The following is a 19,368-nucleotide window of genomic DNA, read 5'->3' on the forward strand; positions in this document are numbered from 1 at the left end:
AAAAAAAAAAAAAACCAAAAACAAAAAACTCCAAAAGCAACCCCCCCCCCCCCAAAAAAAAAGAAATCCAGTCTTTCGGTAGCTTCAGGGGATTCCATCTGACCCAGGTCCCGCTTTTGGAGACAGTGAAGGGAACAAAGCCAGTTATGTACCGCAGCTGCAGGAAGGACCTCTAACTGGACGTGCCTTCCTGTGGGAGCCTCGCAGTTGTATTTACCCAGGCTCTCCGATTTGTTACTTCTGATGTCCTGACTGTTGCTATGACTTGCTGAGTCCTTCCCCATTGAACTTTCTTGTTGGGTTGGCTTGAATTACCTCGTATGGCTTACTAGGATGTACATCATACTTCAGTGTGCTTCACAATGATACCTCAGGATATTCTGAGCTATGGAGATGTAGGAACCAGGGAGTCTGGGCTACTGATGGTATATCCGTGGATGTCCATGTCTGTTGTACACTGGCGTGCAGAGGAGGGAAGTGTTTCATACAGAGCTGGGTTTCCATGTTCCCAAGTGGTTGGACAGCCAAGGGTCCACAGCTGTCTCGGGACACTCCAGAAGGGGGGATGGAGATGACTCTCGGCTGTCCTACAAAACATCATTTCTCAGGGTTCTCTGAGACGGCGGAGTCTTATGGGCCTGTTGTGTATGTGATGGAATTGTGTTTGTTTGTTTGTTTGTTTGTTTGTTTGTTTGATTGATTATCAAGATAGAATTTCTCTGTGGAGTCCTGGCTGTCTTGGAACTCACTCTGTAGACCAGNCTGGCCTTGAACTCATAGAAATCCACCTGCCTCTGCCTCCTTAGTGCTGGGATTAAAGGTGTGTACCACCATCCTCCAGTGTATTTCATAAGATTATTTTTCATAAGAGCACAGACTCTTGCAACACCTAGATTTCACCATTGTTCAGACTGTAAGAGCCAGTTTTTTTTTTTTTTTTATTGCCATCTGAGAAGCCAGGAAAAGTGCTTTGGTTTGTAAGGGAGTTATCTCATTGGGATACAAACAAGGTCGTGGGTGACAGATCTCATTTTGGATTACAACAAAAAAAGCAACCTGACCTGTGACGGAGGAGTGTAGTTTATTTTTTAGCTTAATAAATGTAGTATGTCCGTGTGTATGCGCACACATGCCATCGTATGAGGTGGCAGTCTGGGGACAACTTTGTGGTGTTAGTTCTCTTAGTACAGGTTCCAGGGATCCAGCTCACATTCCCCGCTTGCACAGCGAGTGCCCTTAGCCAATGTGGCATCTCATTCATTGTCTCTCCCGGACCCCAAATTCCAGTGCAAGTGTACTTTTGTACGTTTTTGTCTGTGGTTATAGGTGTGTCATTAACAAGAGGATACTTTTAAGGACTCAGTGACTTGGTTCCTCAACAGAAAAATATCCAAGGACTTAGGGATTTTATTCCATGTCAGAGCCTTTCAGTCCAGACAATATTGAGTTTGCATTAGCTAATCAAGCCAGCTAGACCAGGAAGTTCTTGTGAGTCAGGTATCCTGCTCGGATTCTATCCAAGTATATTGGGTAGCAAAGGGCAAAGCAGGGGCTTACTCTTGTCGTTACTTGCAGAAATGTGTTTTGGGTCGACTCTACTTCAGGCTTGAATACGAAAACAGTTGTCCGTGAGAATGTCTTCCAAGTCAATACACAGAGATAACAGAACACAGACTTCGAACAGTGTCAGACAGCCTAACATAAGCGACGGCGACATGGGTAGATAGTGATCAGCTTGGTTCTGGTTTTGGTTTTGGTTTTGAGTTTTATTTCCTCTTGTTACTGAGAACTGAACCTGGGGTGATGGGCGCAACCCCCAGCTCTCTCTTTGTTTTGAGACAGGGTCTTACTGAATAGCATAAACTCTTTCTGCACTTGTAACCAGGCAGGCTTTGACCTCACCATCTTTCTGCTGCAGCCTCCTGAGTAGTGAGGATTAGAGGCATTTTGGTGAGGCCCATTCTACGCAGTGAAAGTTGACCTCAAACTGCTGAGGGTTTTTAACTTACTCCCACCTGGAGTATAGGCATACACCACACCCAGATCTTAAAATGCTCACCTATCGTAACTCAGCAGTGTAATTTACAAGCTTGGCAGTTCTCTGGGCCATGTCTTCAGTGCTTATGTGAAATCCTAGTACTGACTTTCCCAGGCTCCTGGTAGGACACGTTAACCCAAAGCTGTATCTTTTCTTCTGTTGAAAAAAAAATCGTCAAGCTCTTAATCAGATGGACTAACAATTAAATGCTTAGGCGTTACAGATCATAGGCAAGTTTGACAACTGAAAACCCCAAATCGTGGTAGGTTGGTAGAGCAGAGACAGTAAAAGGTATGGCTAGAGTATCTCACCAGATTTCCGTCATCCTGTAGCATTTCTGAGGAGGAAACAGGAGCTTGTTCTCAGGTGACGTGGCATATTAAGTCGCTTCTTTTCCTGGGTGTCCATGCCTGTGTCCGACTACAGGAATGAGTTTGACTGGCCTAAGTGAAAGCTTTAATCGTAGGACAAAGGCTCTCCATTCCCAGCACCCTTAAACCAAACACTCAAGAGTCTCAGATTTCAAGTATTTTGGATTACTGGATAAATGTGCTCACCCAGTGAAGCCTATGGGATTACATCCACCTGAGGATCTCTGAAATCTCAAGCATTTACGGCTCTGGCCAGTGTTGTGATTATTTAAGTGAGTCTGTATGCGTAGGGAATGTCCACACTCTCACTATGGTGCGTTTGTTTGTTTGTTTGTTTGTTTGTTTGTTTAATGTATAGCACTGTAGCTGTACTGATGCCTGTAAGCTATCATGTGGTTGCTGGGAATTTGAATTCAGCACTTCTGCTTGCTCTGGTCAACCCTGCTCGCTCTGGCCTGAAGATTTATTATTATATCTAAGTACACTGTAGCTGTCTTCAGACACACCAGAAGAGGGTGTCAGATCTTATAACAGATGGTTGTGAGCCACCATGTGGTTGCTGGGATTTGAATTCAGGACCTTTGGAAGAGCAGTCTGTGCTCTTAAGCACTGAGCCATCCCTCCAGCCTGTGTTATTGTTTTAAACTCTGAGTCCTGATACTTTGTTGAGAGCCAGTCTTCCCCTTGGTATATATCAGTATATGTCATTCTCTTTGGTTGAATTATTATTATTATTTTTTTTTAGAAGAAGAAGACAAATCTATTTTGTACTCTGAAAGACTAGCAGCAGGCATGGCAGTCACAGGAATTGCTTGCTGTAATTTACAGCTCCAGATGTGGAGGTGGCATGGGTGTCTTTTTTTTTTTTTTTTTTTGGTTTTTCGAGACAGGGTTTCTCTGTGTAGCCCTGGCTGTCCTGGAACTCATTCTCACTTTGTAGACCAGGCTGGCCAGAACTCAGAAATCCGCCTGCCTCTGCCTCCCAAGTGCTGGGATTAAAGGTGTGTGCCACCACGCCCCTCGACAGTGTCAATTTTGACTATTTTATTTTTCTCAGGTACCCTCCCAATTATGGACAGAATAATTCAGAAATTTATTTATTTTTTTAAATAAAAAAATGTATGAGTGTTTGCCTGCATGTTTGTCTGCGTACTGTGTGTGTGGCCGGTGCCTCCCTGGAAGCCAGAAGATCCCCTGGGACTGGAGTTAGAGATGTTTGTGAGCCTTCGTGTGCGTACTGGGACTCTAACCAGGTTCTTGGGAAGAGTGGCCAGTGCTCTCAGGGAGCATCTATCCAGTCTTCTGTGTACTTGCGACTTCTTAGAGCATCTCGTTCTAGAACAGTCCCAGAGGCTAAAGAGGAAGCTTAAAACCCCTGGTCACTTGGTGAGCAGTGTTGAAGCCCGGTACTCTTGAGAGCACCATTAGCAGGCTGAGTGGGGGTGGCGCCTTCCCTAGTCCCAGCACTTGGGAGGCTGAGATTGAGTTTATAGCTGGGACTACAGAGCAAAATTCCGTCTCAAAATAAGACCAGACCGATATTGGGCAGGAACATGTCCTCATAAATAGATAGATACCCCGCGAGCTCTTCTGATAAAGCTTTCTCACTCTGAGGTTAGGTGGGGCGGCGTTTACTTTTGAGGCAGGGTCTCACGCAGACCATGCTGCCCTGATTGCTATCTAGCTGAGGCTGACCACAGTTGCTTCAGCTTCCCGAGTGCTGGAGCTGAGGTGTCCGCTGCCACACCTGGTCTATGAACCACCGAGAGTTCAACCCAGGCCTTCACGCATGCTGGACCAACACACTACTAACTTCCACACCTCAGTTATCTTTATTTTCCTTGCTGGCTACCGCGTGGATGACTGTAAATTCCTGATCCTCCTGCCTCTACATCCAAAGTTCAAGGGTTATAGGCATGTGCGTCATGGAATTTGTCCAGGGCTGGGAATGGATTTTATGCACGTTAACCCTTCCAGCAGCCGAGCTGCAGCCCAGCTTTTAAAAACTCATTCGCTTTTGAGTATTTGCAGATTTTTAAAAAAATTCTATTTTATGTATGAGTATGCTGTAGCTGTCTTCAGACATACCAGGAGAGGGCATTGGATCCTATTACAGACGGTTGTGAGCCACCATGTGGGTGCTGGGAATTGAACTCAGGACCTCTGGAAGAGCAGTCGGTGCTCTTAACCACTAAGCCATCTCTCCAGCTCCATAGAATTCTTTTCTTATTATTTTTCTGAGGATTTTTACTTCCTTCTGATTTTTCACTTCTCTGTGTTTACAGGTTTGCAATAGTAAGCAGTTTTAAAGTCTGGATGTCTTTGTTGGTTAATTTCTAAAGTGTTCAGTGTTGTTCCCAGCCTCTGGCTAGTGATTCGGCTTTAGGTGATCCTTCTTGCCCAACTCTGCGGCTCGTGAGCCCCCATGGCCTGTCCCACGCTCACACCATTCTACCTGCTGTCATCCTGTGGCTTCACTTTTTATGTTTTTGTTTTTAAGATTTATTTGTTTATTATATGTAAGTACACTGTAGCTGTCAGACACCCCAGAAGAGGGCATCAGATCTCATTACAGATGGTTGTGAGCCACCATGTGGTTGCTGGGATTTGAACTCAGGACCTTTGGAAGAGCAGTCAGTGAGTGCTCTTAACCACTGAGCCATCTCTCCAGGCTGTGGCACCCCTCACCCCCCTCACTTTTTATGTTTTGAGTTATGGTCTCCAGTAGCCTAGACTAACCTCAAGCTTAAGAGGCTGGTCTTCTGAGCCTTCTACTTTCACCTTCTGAGTGCTGAGATCACAGGTATTTGTAATGTCTGGGCATTAGATGTCATTTCTTGGGCAGGGGGCAGAGTGAGGAAAAAGAAAAGAAAAATTACCAACCAAGTTCCTTATTTCCACCCCCTCCGATTAATCGTTTATGTTGCAACAGCGCCACCTTGTGGATCTTTGGAATATTGCTGCTGGAAATTAAAACCCCTGGTTTTATTTTTATTTGCTTCTTTTCTTTCCTTTTTGAAACTTTTTGTGTGTGTGCTTCAAGAAAGCTTCAAACTCAAGATTCTCTTGTTCCTGCCTCCTATGCTGAGGTTCTAAATGGGTACCATGCCTGACTGAAAGATAAGGATTTTATTAAAGAGCAATTGCAGATTGATTTGTGTCCTTGTAAAGGCTGTGAACTGAAACTCTTCGCGAATGTAAAGGCTTGTTTCATGATAAAAATGACAGTTTGGACAAAACGATGTTCCGTTTCCTCCCAGGAGCCTTTGTTAAATCTATCTTTGACTTGACGTGTGCATTTTCAAACTGCTGGCTTCTGGGGACTTTTGCCTGTGAGTGCAGGAGTCTATGTTTAAGATGTGCTTAAACTAGAATCCCATCAGTTAGAATATCAGAGGGCAGGGCGGCTGGAGAGATGGCTCTGTGGTTAAGAGCACTGACTGCTCTTCCAGAGGTCCTGAGTTCAATTCCCAGCAACCACATGGTGGCTCACAACCATCTGTAATGAGATATGATGCCCTCATCTGGTGTGTCTGAAGACAGACACAGTGTACTCACATATATACATGTAATAAATAAATAAATAAATAAATAAATAAATAAATAAATCTTAAAAAAAAAAAAAGAATATCAGAGGGCAGGCCTACCATTAGTGCCAACCCCTAGTGCTCTTCAGAAGGACTTCGGAAAACAGCCAAATTTGGAGAATCTGGCTGATTAATATTGGGGTTGAAGCAGGGGCTCGCCTAGCTCAGGTGTGTCTCACGGCGCACCGGAAACCTCCTCTGAGTAGTTTACAGGACACTGCAAGGAATGGCAGCAGCCTTTGGAGGTGGCTTTCCTGAAGACAGCCATTTCCAGAGAGAAGATGTCTTGTGTTTGTTGAAAACCTACCCTCCTTTTTGGAAAGGTTCTTATGAGAAACTCCCAAATACTGGAGTATTTAAAACAAGAGAAACTTAAAACAGGAAAGTTCAGAGAATTACACGCTGTGAGTAGCCATGCATCCATGGCCTTGAGTCTTCCATATTCTGTCTGTCTGCTCTCCTCACCCGCCCCACCCACTTCGATGAAGTTTCCTTAACTTCGGTTGTCTGGTAGAGTTGGTAGTTTAGCTTCAGGGGAAGAGAGGCGAGCCACGCCGCAATAAGGCCGGGTGACTTGTGTTTGTCTCACTGTCTCTCTTGTTCCAGGATGTGTTCCACATGGTGGTTGAGGTTCCGCGCTGGTCCAATGCCAAAATGGAGGTAAGAGAGCTCGTCAGACTTGGTATGTCAGTTAATGTGTGGGTCTGAGTGTGCCACTTATGTTGAGGTACCTTCAGAGCCCTGCAGTGTGTGGGAGCGGCTGCAGCACAAGTTACAAGTAGTTGTGAACTGCCCAGCGTGGCTACTGGCACTGAACTGGCCTCCTCTCCATGAGCAGCAGGCTCTCTTCCTGCTGAGCCCTCTACTACCCAGTCCCACGTGTGTTCATTAGTTTTTTATCCAGCCAAACTGATTTGTTTAAAGATGAGAAGTATTCAGGCGTCTGGTCTCGTGTGTCTGGTCTCACTGTTCCCGTCTCTGCCTCCCCTGCCAGCTCCAGGTACCCTTACTCCTGTGATGGCAGCATACCTGTCCCAGGATGCTCCCCCTGGCCTCTGCCTGTCCCACCCACTGCCTCTGATGGTCCCAAAGTGGCGTGTCAATGTTTGCTTCTGCTTTCTTTTCTCTTTTTGTCTTATTGAGGTAAGGTGTGGCTGTGCAGCCCAGGCTGCCCTTCAACTCCTTCCCCTCCTCTTGTCTTAGCCTCCCAAGTGCTGGGGCCACATCCAGAACATATGAGCAGGAAGAGCTCGGTGGCCTTGGCTGAATTTCTTTTCTTTCTGATGGCAGACAGTGACGTGGCTGCCTTTCCTTATCGGTCCTCACTTTATATCATTTGGATTTTTGTTTTTGTTTTTTGAGACTGGGTCTCCCTATGTAGTCCTAGATGTTTTAGAATTCCCTATGTAGACCCGACTGGCCTCTACCTTACAGCATCTGCCTGCCTCTGCCTCCTGATGGATGGCTGGGATTAATTATAGGCGTTCACCACCATGCCTAGCTTCCTTAGGTGTTTTGTTTGTTTGTTTGTTTGTTTTAACAGTGACCACACTTGCATTCGCTATACTCTCAGATGTTTGAATAACTTTAACTAGAAAGGAAAACTGACCTCGGAGAATAATTATTTTGTATGTTTCCTAAGGCTCTTGTTGTTTTTAATTGCAGTTGTTTGTTTAATAATTTATATGCGTGTGGCTGTTGGTGGCGGGCAGAGGTCAGCTTGCAGGCCATCTGGGGATGAAGCTCAGCAGTGCTGCTCTGTGGCCATCTTGCCAGCACAGTGCCTTTCCTCGGGGATGCTGGTGTTTGGTCCAGCTCGTCTTACTTCTTGGTTCCTGAGATTAGTGAATGTTCTTTTTCTCTTCTCTATGTTGTTGTGCATAACAGCTGTCGGAGGAGCCTTTAGTTCAGTTTTCACCATGTTAGGGATGAAACAAATCCTGAAGGTGGACTAACGGGGTGGGGCATGCCTACGTAATTTGTTTTCTGGGATCCTGTCTCCAGCAGTGTTGCACACCCATCTGGCATTTCATTTCAGATTGCTACAAAGGACCCTTTAAACCCAATCAAGCAAGATGTGAAAAAGGGGAAGCTCCGCTATGTGGCGAATCTGTTCCCTTATAAAGGGTATATTTGGAACTACGGCGCCATCCCTCAGGTACGAGTCCCCTTACTCGCTAAAAATGTACTTTTTTTTTTCTTTTAGCGTAGTAAAAATTAACTCACTTTTAATCAAACGTTTAAATGCAGAAAATACTGGCTATCACAGAGCAGAAAAGCACTGGACAGGATAATTTTATTTTAAACATTTTAATGACTTATTTCCAAGGTTAACTAGAAGGAATATGTCTATGTTTAAGCTCAGATTTTCTAAAATGTTCCGTTTTCTATGGACTCATTTTAGACTCCCAACTGTACATTCTTCACAGACTTAGTATTGAGTGTAGTGAGAAGAGGGAGACTTGGTGCTTAAAGCCTTGGTTCTTAGCCAAGCTTAGGGGCACACTCCTGTTAGCCCAGCCTGCAGGGCACACTCCTGTTAGCCCAGCCTGCAGGGCACACTCCTGTTAGCCCAGCCTGCAGGGCACTCTCCTGTTAGCCCAGCCTGCAGGAGGACTGACATAAATTGGAGGAAACCCTGGTCTACATGGCCAGTTGTAGGACAGCCACAGCTACATAGTGAGAGCTTGTCTCTGAAAAACACAGCCAGAATTAAAGGTGCCTGCCAGACACTTGGTGACATGAGTCCCAAGGTCCCGTGGCAGAAGGCGAGAGCTCACGCCTACAGGTTGTCCTCTGACCTTAATGGGACATATGCCCCCACACACTAACACATGCAAAAAAAAAGACAATTTTAAAATGGAATTTAACACCAAAAGCCTTGATTTCTACCCAGATACCACATACACCTCCGAATGGAGCAATACTGAGAGCCGAAAGTTTACCTTTAACAAGGCTCTTGTCACCAAAGACTCTCACACCAAATGGTGGTGCAGACACAGTGGTCTCCCTCTGTTCCTCGGAGACATAAATCTGCCCGTGTGCATTCTTACTGCCGTGGACATGAAGGTTTGGTTCTCCTGGGGTCAGAAGCTTTGGGGCAGGATCACGGCGAGCTTTCTTCTTACCCAGCTGGAACCTTGTTTTCCTGTCTATCGCAAGCACATAGTAAGGCGTTGCTTAGTTTTTGGATGGTGAGTCATCAGGCTTTAGGGGGTGCCAGGGTTAACCCTAGCACTCAGAGGCGGAGGACGGCAGATGTCTGAGTTCAAAGATTGCCTGGGGCTGGCTGCACAGAAAAACCCTATCTTAAAAAATCAGGAACAAAAGAGACTTGTATCTGTTATTAGTAAAGGACATACATTTGATCATGCGACACTTAACACATATCCAATTTAGTTTTTCCTGTGGGTAATGGTTTGTTCCCTATTCATCATTAGGTGGATTAAGTGGCGTCATTGTGAATCATAAGTTACTAGCATGTAGGTCAGACTCATCTAGTTTGTTGGGTAATCCCAGAGTCATTTGTCTGTCCCAATTACCGCACTTGAGTTGATTTGGTATTTGGCTTTGTTGTGTGGTCCCTGTGGGGACACAGTGCTGAGCTCTTCTTCTCGGGGCAGACTCCTGCCTTCCTGGTGTTGGAAGCAGTCTTGCTCTATCCCGTTCACTCTGATCTTTTTCCTCTAGCTGAAGAGGGAAGTAAATCCAAGTCATAAGTGTGTTCTGCTGAGGAATAAAAGAACCTAGCAGCAGCTGCAATTTAAACCCAACAGCCGGCCGCACACTTGATCAGTTCTTTGTGAGATGCTCTGCCGAGTCTCTGGCCTGCAATTTAGTAAAGAGAGAAAGGCAGTAATTTAAGCTTTTCAGCCTTGGCTCCCAGCCAGCAAGGCTGCGTTCACCATCTGAGGTTATCATTTCCATTCCGGGCTCTCTGGGTGACAGAAATCTGTGATGAAGAGACTCAAGCTGATAGGACATAGATGGAGTCAGTACCCAGAGCAGCTCAGCAGACTCAGGGCCTTGCACATGCTAGGCAGGTGTTCTCCTACTGAGTCACAACCACATCACACCCCCGCCCTGCCCACCCTTCACCCTTAGTGTTTGAGACACCAGGGTCTTTGTGTGTGGCTTAGTAAGACCTCTGTAGCCTGGAACTTGAGCTCCTGCCTCGGTTTCCACGTGCTGGGATTACAGGCACGCACCATCATATGAGTTAAGTGTTCGAAGCAGGATCATTTTCTTGTTTTGGGTTTTGGCTTTTGACTCAGGATGGCACTGTGTAGCCGTGGCTAGCCTAGAACTCATAGGGATCTGCCTGCGTCTGTCTCCTGGGATCAAAGGCATATATTGACACACCCAGTTTTCGTTCTCTGTTCTGAAGCTTACATTTAGCTTAGCATTATATGCATAATAGAAGCTCCAACATTTAATTAAAATTCTTCTCTCTAGTTAAAAGTTCTTAAATGCAAATTGTAAAGTTTGTTTGTTTGTTTGTTTTTTTCCTTGACAGTTTCTCTATGTAGTCCTGGCTGTCATGGAACACATTCTGTAGACCAGTTTGGCCTTGAACTCAGAAATCCGCCTGCCTCTGCCTCAGCTGTGCAGGGTTCTAAGGTGTGCACCCCCACATCCAGCCTGCACCCCCACATCCAGCCTGCACCCCCACATCCAGCCTGTAAAAGTTTTAGAAGCAGCTGGTAGCTGGTTTGTATTTTTTCAGCAGACCTCGTCGGGGTTGTACTTGGTCAGCAGTGTGTGTGTGTGTGTGTGTGTGTGTGTGTGTGTGTGTGTGTGTGTATGTGTGTGTATGTCAGAGTGCTGCACTATAACACTCGCTTTGTTTTAGACATGGGAAGACCCAGGACACAGTGACAAGCACACTGGCTGCTGTGGTGACAACGACCCAATCGATGTTTGTGAAATCGGAAGCAAGGTAATGAAGTTGAATTTTCCCTGTGACATTAAAATTAATGACTCATACCAGTTTCTATTTTGAAAATTAATGTGAATGAACTGTGAGCACTGGTGAATAGTTAGGCCTCCTGAAGGCTTTGGGATGATCTGTTAAGGACTCAGCCAGGTTCTCCGGATGTGAGAAGTGGGCTCTTGTTCTAAAATTCAAGATCTCAAGCTCAGCAAAATAAGGAACAACTCAAACCAATGTTATTAGATGCCATTTTTTTTTTAAAAATATTATTCATTTTTTTTTATATGAGTACACTGTAGCTGTCTTCAGACACACCAGAAGAGACATCAGATCCCACTACTGATGGTTGTGAGCCACCATGTAGTTGCTGGGAACTGAACTCAGGACCTCTGGAAGAGCAGCCAGGGCTCTTAACCACTGAGCCACCTCTCCAGCTCTTTTGTTAGATTCTTAAGTCAGAATTTCTGTCTGTTTTGTTGTGGTTCTGGGGATTAACCTCAGAATCTCAGTATGCTAGGCAGGTGAAAAATGTAAGGACATATGACTAGCTTAGTTCAGTGGCTCCAACAAACGGTAAAGCATAGTACAGTTGTGTCTAAAATGAATTATAGAGGCCTTATTTAGCACAGCCAAAGACACCTTAGAAAAGTTTAAATCCCCTGAACTGTGCTGCTGTTTTCTTATGGCTCACAGGAGAGGTCTGGAGCTAGACAAATGGCTCTGCGATTAAGAACACTGGCCACTCTTACAGAGGACCTGAGTTCAGTTCCCACAACCCACTTGACCGTTTACAACTCTCTGTTACTTCAGTTCTAGTGGATCTGACTCCCTCTTCTGGCCTCTGCAGGCATGAGGCACACACATAGTACATGTTCATACATGCAGGCAAAACATACATATAAAAATTAAATCTTTTAAGTTTTTAAAAGAATGCAGAGCAGAGGGTAGTGGCACAAGCTTTTAATCCCAGCACTTGAGAGACAGAGGCAGCCGATCTCTATGAGTTCAAAGCCAGCCTGGTCTACAGAGTGAGGCCCAGGACAGCCAGGAATATACAGAGAAACCCTGTTTTAAAAAAAATCAAAAGGGGGAGCGGGTGTGTGCGTGCACGAGGGGAACTGACTGGACAGTTGTCCAATGACCTCCACATGCATGCAGTGTGCAATTTCATGTGTACAATTCCCCCACCTCCATCACACTGCGCGTGCGCTTGTGTGTGTGTGTGTGTGTGTGTGTGTGTGTGTGTCTAAGATAGGGTCTCACTGCATAGTCTGTGCTCTCTGGCCTTGAACTCACAGAAATCCACATACCTCTGCTTCCTGAGTACAAGGATTAAAACTGTGTGCTATCATGCTTGACAATAAAAGTATTTAAAAAAAAAAAAAAGCTTGACTCAAGTCTATTAAATAGACACACACACACACACACACACACACACACACACACCTTTCTTTACTTGTCACCATCCCCAAGATAGAACCCCCTGCTTTCGTTGTGTAATACCACTTGTGCTGACTCTGGCTGTTCCTCAGGTGTGTGCCAGAGGTGAGATAATCAGGGTGAAGGTCCTGGGCATACTGGCCATGATCGACGAGGGCGAGACCGACTGGAAGGTCATTGCCATTAATGTGGACGATCCGGACGCAGCCAATTATAAAGGTAAGGAAACGGGAAGCCTGGAAACAGAACGTCTTCTAACCCTGTTGTTGAGACGAGGTCTTTCTCTGTAGCCCTTGCTGTCCTGGAACTCCTTGTATAGAGCAGGCTGGCCTTGAATTTCTAGAAACCCGATTGTCTCTACCCCCAGTTGTTGCTGGGTAAAGGTAGCACTGGTTATGATGCTTTCAAAAAGCCACGAATGCTAGTCAGTGGTGGCACTCTCTTTTATTCCCAGCACCGGGAGGCAGATGCAGGCAGGTCTCTGAGTTGTAGGCCAGCCTGGTCTGTAGCATGAGTTCCAGGACACCAGGGCTACACAGGAAAACACTGTTCCAAAAACCAACCAAACAAAAAAAGGCAGTCAATGATGAGTGTCCATACAAGAGGCACACAGGCATTCTGTAATCTGGAGCAGATAAATACCCATGAGACCACATAAAGTACAAATGCAAAGCTGAGGAAGATAAGAAGTCTCTCAAGCAGACAGACTGCCAAGACATTTATGTGCCTGTGCTAGTCTCAGGGGTGGAGTCTAAGTCCCTCTTTTGTTGTAGGTTTGTTGCTGCTTTGTAGCCTGCGTTAGCCTTGAATGCTACATCCAACTGCTTTAGCATCCCTGAATGCTGGAATTACAGCTCTACACCACCATGCCTACCTTGACTTCTTGGTACTTGCCTTGCTTGTGGGGAGCAGGAATTTTGTGACTTAGAATGCCTAAGGTGGTATCAAGTAGTCCATTTGAATTCAAAATGTAACTCACTAGTTAGGCAATTAGCTCAGTGAAGAGTGCTTGCCTAGCTTGTACAAGGCCCTAGGTTTGATCCCAGTGCTGCAAAATAAGCCAATCAACTAACTATTTTTAAAATTATTTATTGATTATATGTAAGTACACTGTAGCTGTCTTCAGACACTCCAGAAGAGGGCGCCAGATCTTGTTACGGATGGTTGTGAGCCACCATGTGGTTGCTGGGATTTGAACTCAGGACCTCTGGAAGAGCAGTCAGTGCTCTTAACTGCTGAGCCATCTCTCCAGCCCCCAGTCAATCAATTAACTATTATTGTTATTTTTGAGGCATGATTTCTCTTTGTAGTCCTGGCTGTCCTGGAACTCTGCAGTCCAGGCTGGCGTTGAACTCCACAGAGATCCCCCTGCCTCTGCTTCCTGTGTGCTGGGATTAAAGATGTGTGCCATCGTTCCTGGCCTGTCTGTCTATTTATTTTGCTTTTTTTTTTTTTTTTTTAAAGATTTATTTATTTATTACATGTAAGTACACTGTAGCTGTCTTCAGACACACCAGAAGAGGGAGTCAGATCTTGTTACGGATGGTTGTGAGCCACCATGTGGTTGCTGGGATTTGAACTAAGGACCTTTGGAAGAGCAGTCGGGTGCTCTTACCTGCTGAGCCATCTCACCAGCCCCTATTTTGCTTTTTTAGACAGGGTTTCTCTGTGTAACCCTGACTGTAATTAGAATGTATTACCCATAAGGAGATATTAGTTGTGTCTACTTTTCTTGTTTTTTTTTGGTGTGCAATTGGAGTGTGAACCTTTGACATACAGCCTTAACCTGCCTGTTTTAGTATCTCATACCCTTCTTACAGAAAGATGCTAGCAGCCAAACCGGTTTGATGACACAGCCCCACTCACGTCTCTTCCTGGATCCAATGGCAGTTAGTCAGGCTTGGTCGCTCTCTTCAGTTCTTACTGTCAAAACTACTCAAAGATTCAGGATAAAATTTTTTTTTTTTTTTAATTTTAAAGTGTTCTTTTCTCAGCTTTAATATTATCTTGGGCTTCTTTATAATTTTCCCTGTATATCTCAATGTAAACTTGATATTTTTGACGAAGGCCTAAATACTCATTGTGCGATGTGTCGGGTTTCTTTCCTTAGATATTTCTGATGTCGAACGGCTAAAACCCGGCTACTTAGAAGCTACTGTTGATTGGTTTAGACGGTATAAGGTTCCTGATGGAAAACCAGAAAATGAGTTTGCATTCAATGCAGAATTTAAAGGCAAGGTAATGTATCTTGTTGTTCCCATGTGAAGGTTCATGAAAGCAGGGGCCAGGGCTGTGTTTCCATGGTGTGTATAGGTGCTTGTGTAGTGTATGTAAGACCCTGGGATCCATCCCTAGTACTAACCCGCCCAGAATTACCCATGAAACCTGCAGTATGGGGCTCCTTTCCACCAGTTGAACCTAACAGTTTACATGAAGTCCCACTGTTCCATAGACTCACTGATTTACTGGAAGACATTTTTATAAAACGCAGCAATTTTTAAAAACCACGAAAGCTGAAAAGACAGTTTTGTAAGGGGGGAAAAATTCTAAAGATGCAAGGCAGTCTTGGCCTTTTATTTATATAAAGGAAATATATCTTCCCTTTTTAACAAAATTTCCTTTGGTTAAATTACTTCCTGACTTAAAAAAAAATAGTATCGAGTTTTGGGTTATGTAAGTGGTAAGAAGAGACCTCCTTATATACTGTTTTAATGCCTGTCTTCAACTTACAGGACTTTGCAGTTGACATTATTAAAAGCACCCACGATTATTGGAAAGCATTAGTGACTAAGAAAACAGATGGGAAAGGAATCAGTTGGTAAGTGTTAACTCTCTTTTTCTGTGCCTTTAACACACAGCGGACCGGCTTGCAGCAAACATTTTACTGATTGTAATGTTACCAGTGGTAAGAGTAAAACAGGTGTTTCTAGACTCCTTGCGTCTTACTCACAGACCTAAATAAAACAAGAACACACACAGATTTGCAAAAATAGCAAAGAATGTCTGTTTAGAGTGGAGCTGTGGTACAGATTAGAAAGGAATTGCACGGTCTTGTTAGATTAGGGCATATCTTCTCTTGGGCACGTTCCTTCCCACAATCCTGTGCATGACGAATTATGCATAGTCGTAAGATGCTAAGTGGAGGATTCTCTCTAAAACTGGGGTTATTAGAGGACACAGTTTCCCCGTTTCCCCTCAGCCCCACCCCCACCGAGCCAAACCAGTTCAAGACAAACTTGCTTTTCCATCCTTAACATAGGATACATTGAAATATACTTGAATATAGTATATTGTCTCTATTTAATGCTTGTTAGGGGCAGAGAAGGTTAGACAACAGTTAGGTGTCATTTTCACAGAGGGGACACAGTGCTCAAACATATAGTAGCTAGGTTGCCAATACATTATTAGCAAGGCAGGTGGTGCATACAAACCGCCTAGACTCTCAGGCATACTGTTGTTCCCATACCTGCTTGCTTCTCTATACTCAAAATCTAAGAAAGAGTTAGTGTTTGTAAGATGATTCAGTTGGTTGCTGCACAAACCTGATGATCAGAGTCCCAGCCCTGAGAACTCCACAGTTTTCCTCTGACCTGCATGTAAGCCATAGCATGGACATTTCCAGATATGCACAGATTGTGCACATGCTTGCACACACACACACACACACACACACACACACTAATAAATATAAATAAATAAATGAATAAATCAAGCTGGGTATGGTAGTACATACCTTTATTCCACACAATAGAGAGGCAGAGGCAGGCAGGTTTATGTGAGTTTAAAGTAGTTGGCCGACCAAGGCTACATAGTGAGACCCTTTCTCAACAAATAAAATAAAAATTGATTATGCTAGTAGTTTCTATTCAAGTTTATTCATCAGCAACTTAAACTGCCTGTAAGATCCTCTCTAAGGGGGCTGGAGGGTTAACAGCACTTGGCGCTCTTCAACTTTGGTTACCGGACCTCAGGTGTCTCCTAACTGTCTAACTCCAGTTTCCTAGGATCCTGCACTTCTGTCCTCCTCGGGCTCCTGCCCTCACATAGCTACATACACATAATCAAAAGTAATGAAAATAAATGTTTATAAAATCCTCTTTAAACAAATAGAAACAACATTCATCTGGGTATTGAGATCAAAGCTTGTGAGCTAGCATCAAGGTACATCAGCTAAGGGTGTGCGTGCCTTGCCATCTCAGATATGAATAGGTAATATGGGAGCCGGGCAGGGGTGGAGTCTGCAGCTTCTCTTCAGACTGCCTGGAGGACCATCAGCACTGCTTCATGCACACTTTTTGAAAACAACGTTCCAGAGAAACAAACTGCTGTCTCAGGAGAACAGTGTACCCCGTGTGTCTGAAGGGTGGGAGGCTAGTGTCCTTTCCGCCCTGGTTCTTAGAGTTGGTGGGACAGCATATACCATACCTCAGTGGCCGTGGCTTCATTTCCCAGAAAGCACGGTTGGCTGCATTCCAGTCAGGTTTGCCCATCTCCCTGTGGACCAGCAATCTGAAGAGTCCCCGCCGAGCTCTTTGGGATCAGGGTTTATTAACTGTACTAACTGCCTTGTATAGAGCAGTCTTTGCCAGGATCTCATGCTCACTGAACTTACTCCCACTCGTAATAATAGTTATGTTAATTGAGCAATTAATACTTGCCAAACATGAAAAAGATACTGGCCCTGAGCCTAGCCAGAGTCACTCCAGAATAACCGTCGGCACGTTATCTTGAAAATACCAGGGTTCAGGTCCTAGTACTGGGGAAACTAACAAAAAAAAGCAAAAGCAAAATGTGGGTTTCAAGATAGCTCATCAGGTAAAGGCTCTTGCTGCCAAGAGTAGCTCCCATAAATTGTTCTATAACCTCTATAAACACTGTGGTATGTGTGTGTAGCTACACACACACACACACACACACAAAACATAAATCTTTTAAAGGGATTTAAAAGGCCTAATCAGTCATAATTTATTAATAGCTTATTTGTCTTAAGTCCCTGTTTTATTTTCTGAAGAGACACCATGACCAAGACAACTCTTATCATTATAAAAGGAAATACTTAACTGGGGGCTTGCTTATAGTTTCAGAGGTCCATTATGGTAGTGCACATGGCATTGGAACAAGAGCTGAGAGCTACATCCTGATCCATAGGCCAAGAGAGAACTGGGCCCAGTATAGGCTTTGAAGCCTCAGATCCCAACCCCAGTGACACACTTCCTCCAACAAGGCCACACCTACCCCAATAAGCCACACCTAATTTTGCCACTCCCTGATGACTAAGCATTCAAATATATCTAAGAGAGCCAAAGAAAAAAGAAAAAAGACAGATTAACTCAATGTAGGAAGAAGTTTAGTTGCTAAAAAATACACAGTCTTAGTTATAAATTTAAAATTCAGCTCTGAGGCTGAGTAGCTGAGTGGGTGCAGTGCTTGCCTGGGATACACAAAGCCCTAGACTCCACCCCCAGTGTTGCATAAGCCAGGTCTGGTAGCTCGAACCTGTAATTCCAGCAATCAGAGACGTATCTGAAGGTGAAGGCAGTCTTAGTTTATAGCCAGTTTGAGGCCAACTTGGGCTATAAGAGGTCCCTGTCTCAAAATAAATAATAAAATACAATTTTAAGGGCTGGAGAGATGGCTCAGCAGTTGAGCACTGGCTGCTCTTCCAGAGGTCCTGAGTTCAATTCCCAGCAACCACATGGTGGTTCAAACCATCTGTAATGGGATCTGATGCCCTCTTCTGGTGTATCTGAAAAGACAGCTACAGTGTACTCATTATACATAAAAAAAAAATTAAAAAAAAAACTCACAATTTTAAGAGGGTTGACTATTTTCCTAATGCATGCAAGATCCCAGTTGCACTCAAATGGATAAATTAAGAAATATAATTCTTTTTTTTTCCCTTCCTTTTTCTTCTTTTTGAGACAGGTTTCTCTGTGTAGCCTTGGTGTCCTGGAACAAGCTCGGTAGACCAGAGTGGCCTCGACCTCACTGAGCTCTCTTGCCTGTGCCTCGGAGTGCTGGGGAATAAGCATTTGCCTGTTACACTGTACAACATTCCATATCTGTTTAGTAATCCTGTTGGGGACCAGGAATCACTTCACAAACCACACAACACCAAAAACTGATTCAGCCAGACAGGTCAACCAGGGCCATGGCCCAGATTCGGGAACTGAACAATGACTCCGAGTTAAGATCCTACAGGGGTTTTAAGCCCAAATTCCACAAATATCTATGCCTAATTATTTCACCAATCAGGATTTAGGATAGGGGATTTTCTTAGGAACATCTCTTTGTCGTACACTGACCTTGCTCCCATCGGTTGGGATATTCATTCAACAGTGGCAGGTGACTTGCCCTGTCTAACATTCCTGTATTCAAGATGTCAGTAACTAACCCACGTGCATGTCTCTTTCTGCTCAGTAGGATGTCAGTTCCCAGAGAGGTTTTGGGAACTTAAATGGAAGTCTTATTCCAAATAGTTTGTTACATTGGTGCAGGTGTCTCTCTTATGTTGGGGTCCATCCCAGGGGCAGCTTATACCATAAAAGCTTATACACAGGTGCAGGAAGTGCTCTTGGGTGGTTGGTTCCGGTCCAAGCTTATTGTGGGTAACTATACAAAACAGTTCTCCTGACTTCTATTGTGGCTGATTTCCAAGAGCACAGAAGATAACAGAATATGTAATCAACCTTAGCAGTAGAAGATTTTTCCTAGTAACAGCAGAAACACGTGAGAAAATTTCATAATGGCAGACTAGCCAGGCAGCAGTTACCCAGGCCTTAGCAGTCTATTTTGGTAATCATTTTGATTGCTTTTAACCATTTGTTGGTTTTAATGATCAATGTCTTTGTAGGGTCCTAACTTCGGTCAAGGTCTCTGAATTCTTTGAAGTTTTAAGCTATATTCTCCTGAACTATTTTTCTTCTATGAGGAATATTTCTTTTACACACTTCACTAACACTGATGGGAGCAGTTTTTTTTTTTTTTTTTTTTTTTTTT

The 19,368-nt window shown here is 44.3% G+C and overlaps 1 protein-coding gene across 1 annotated transcript in view; it reads left to right on the top strand.

Annotated features, from left to right (window-relative positions):
* The window catches only part of Ppa1 (pyrophosphatase (inorganic) 1), a 29,744-nt gene that overhangs the window by 5,880 nt on the left and 4,496 nt on the right, over positions 1–19,368 (top strand). The window contains exons 4-9 of the mRNA XM_021173916.2: positions 6,603–6,656; positions 8,035–8,154; positions 10,849–10,935; positions 12,462–12,588; positions 14,480–14,607; positions 15,102–15,187. Coding sequence (XP_021029575.1) covers positions 6,603–6,656; positions 8,035–8,154; positions 10,849–10,935; positions 12,462–12,588; positions 14,480–14,607; positions 15,102–15,187 — 602 coding nt within the window. The remainder of the gene's footprint in view (positions 1–6,602; positions 6,657–8,034; positions 8,155–10,848; positions 10,936–12,461; positions 12,589–14,479; positions 14,608–15,101; positions 15,188–19,368) is intronic.

Source organism: Mus caroli, chromosome 10, assembly GCF_900094665.2.
Source record: "Mus caroli chromosome 10, CAROLI_EIJ_v1.1, whole genome shotgun sequence".
Taxonomy (NCBI): Eukaryota; Metazoa; Chordata; class Mammalia; order Rodentia; family Muridae; genus Mus; species Mus caroli.